The 1,570-nt window shown below is 41.1% G+C and overlaps 1 protein-coding gene across 1 annotated transcript; it reads left to right on the forward strand.

Annotated features, from left to right (window-relative positions):
- The first annotated feature begins 241 nt into the window (after positions 1-241).
- LOC131488510 (olfactory receptor 8G5-like) lies at positions 242-1,214 on the forward strand. Its single transcript, XM_058690390.1, has one exon. It carries the CDS (start codon positions 279-281, stop codon positions 1,212-1,214), a length of 936 nt encoding a protein of 311 aa, XP_058546373.1. The 5' UTR covers positions 242-278.
- Positions 1,215-1,570: the final 356 nt, after the last annotated feature.

The following is a 1,570-nucleotide window of genomic DNA, read 5'->3' on the forward strand; positions in this document are numbered from 1 at the left end:
TTCAAAATGGGAAACACTTGGCAATTTTTAATGATTTATAAACATGGTTATTTTTATATACATACATTTGTTATATTTGAAAATGAGGCTTAATAAATATTAAATCATGACGAATTTCACTTATGTAAATTGACCTAGAGTTAAATAACCATATAGACCAAGAGGATATCTAAAACAAGAATCATCTACATGGGGCATCCTACTCTAAATAGAGAATAATGAAGTTTTCCCAACAACCATGTTTTTCTCTGTTCCCTTCAGAAACCACTCACAGGAACATGGCAGCAGAAAATCTTTCCACAGTGGCTACGTTTATCCTCACTGGGCTAACACAACAGCCAGAACTCCAGCTGCCCCTTTTCTTTCTCTTCCTAGGAGTCTATGTGGTCACAGTGGTGGGGAACTTGGCCATGATCACACTGATAGGGCTCAGTGCTCACCTACACACCCCCATGTACTACTTCCTCAGTAATTTGTCCTTCATTGATCTCTGCCATTCCACTGTCATTACCCCCAGAATGCTAGTGAACTTTGTGACAGAGATGAACACCATCTCCTACTCTGAATGCATAACTCAGCTCTATTTCTTCCTTGTTTTTGCTATCTCAGAGTGTTACATGTTAGCTGCAATGGCATACGACCGCTTTGTTGCCATCTGTAGCCCCCTGCTTTATAATATTAACATGTCCCATCAGGCTTGTTTCTCCCTGATTTGGGGAGTGTATATTATAGCCCTGGTTTGTGCATTTGTTCATACAGGCTTCTTGTTTAAGATTCACTTCTGCAAATTTGCTGTGATCAACCATTATTTCTGTGATCTTCTTTCCCTCTTAAAGCTCTCCTGTTCTAGCACCCACATCAATGAATTACTGATTCTAGTCTTTAGTGCAATTAATATCCTCGCCCCCAGTCTCATGATTCTTAGCTCCTACATCTTCATCATTGCCAGCATCCTCCGCATCCGCTCCACCGAGGGCAGGTGCAAAGCCTTCAGGACCTGCAGCTCCCACATCTCCGCTGTTGCCGTTTTCTTTGGATCCGCTGCGTTCATGTACCTGCAGCCATCATCCGTGAGCTCCCTGGACCAAGGGAAAGTGTCTTCTGTGTTTTATACTATTGTTGTGCCTATGTTGAATCCCATGATCTACAGCCTGAGGAATAAAGATGTCAATGTCGCACTGAAGAAAATGCTAGAGAGAAGAATATTCTTGTGATTAGAAATAACATGAGGATCATTTATTAGTCTCAGTCATTGTCTGTTACATTGTATGGATCAATGTGTTTAATTTCAGCCCATTTGTCAATACACATCCTCAGTTAGTGGGATTCTATTCACATTATTTCTTACTCCTATGGCCTTTTGATGTCACTGCTCTCTGGATTTTTCTCCCATGAGTATCACTGAGACACAGATTAGAAGTACTAAGGATGACCTGGATACATGGACCCACTAATGCCACTGCCATCACCTCCTCCCCTTGTCTTCGGTAAACTGATAAAAACTCAGTTTGCAACCATAATGAAAGTATCTTCCAGAAGTGCTTAGCCATATCCTTTTTTTCTATGCAGT

The sequence above is a fragment of the Neofelis nebulosa genome, chromosome 10, assembly GCF_028018385.1.
Source record: "Neofelis nebulosa isolate mNeoNeb1 chromosome 10, mNeoNeb1.pri, whole genome shotgun sequence".
Classification (NCBI taxonomy): Eukaryota; Metazoa; Chordata; class Mammalia; order Carnivora; family Felidae; genus Neofelis; species Neofelis nebulosa.

Bases quoted from the DNA above. Each gene is read 5' to 3' on its own strand.
- LOC131488510 (XM_058690390.1), top strand. From the start codon at position 279: ATGGCAGCAGAAAATCTTTCCACAGTGGCTACGTTTATCCTCACTGGG.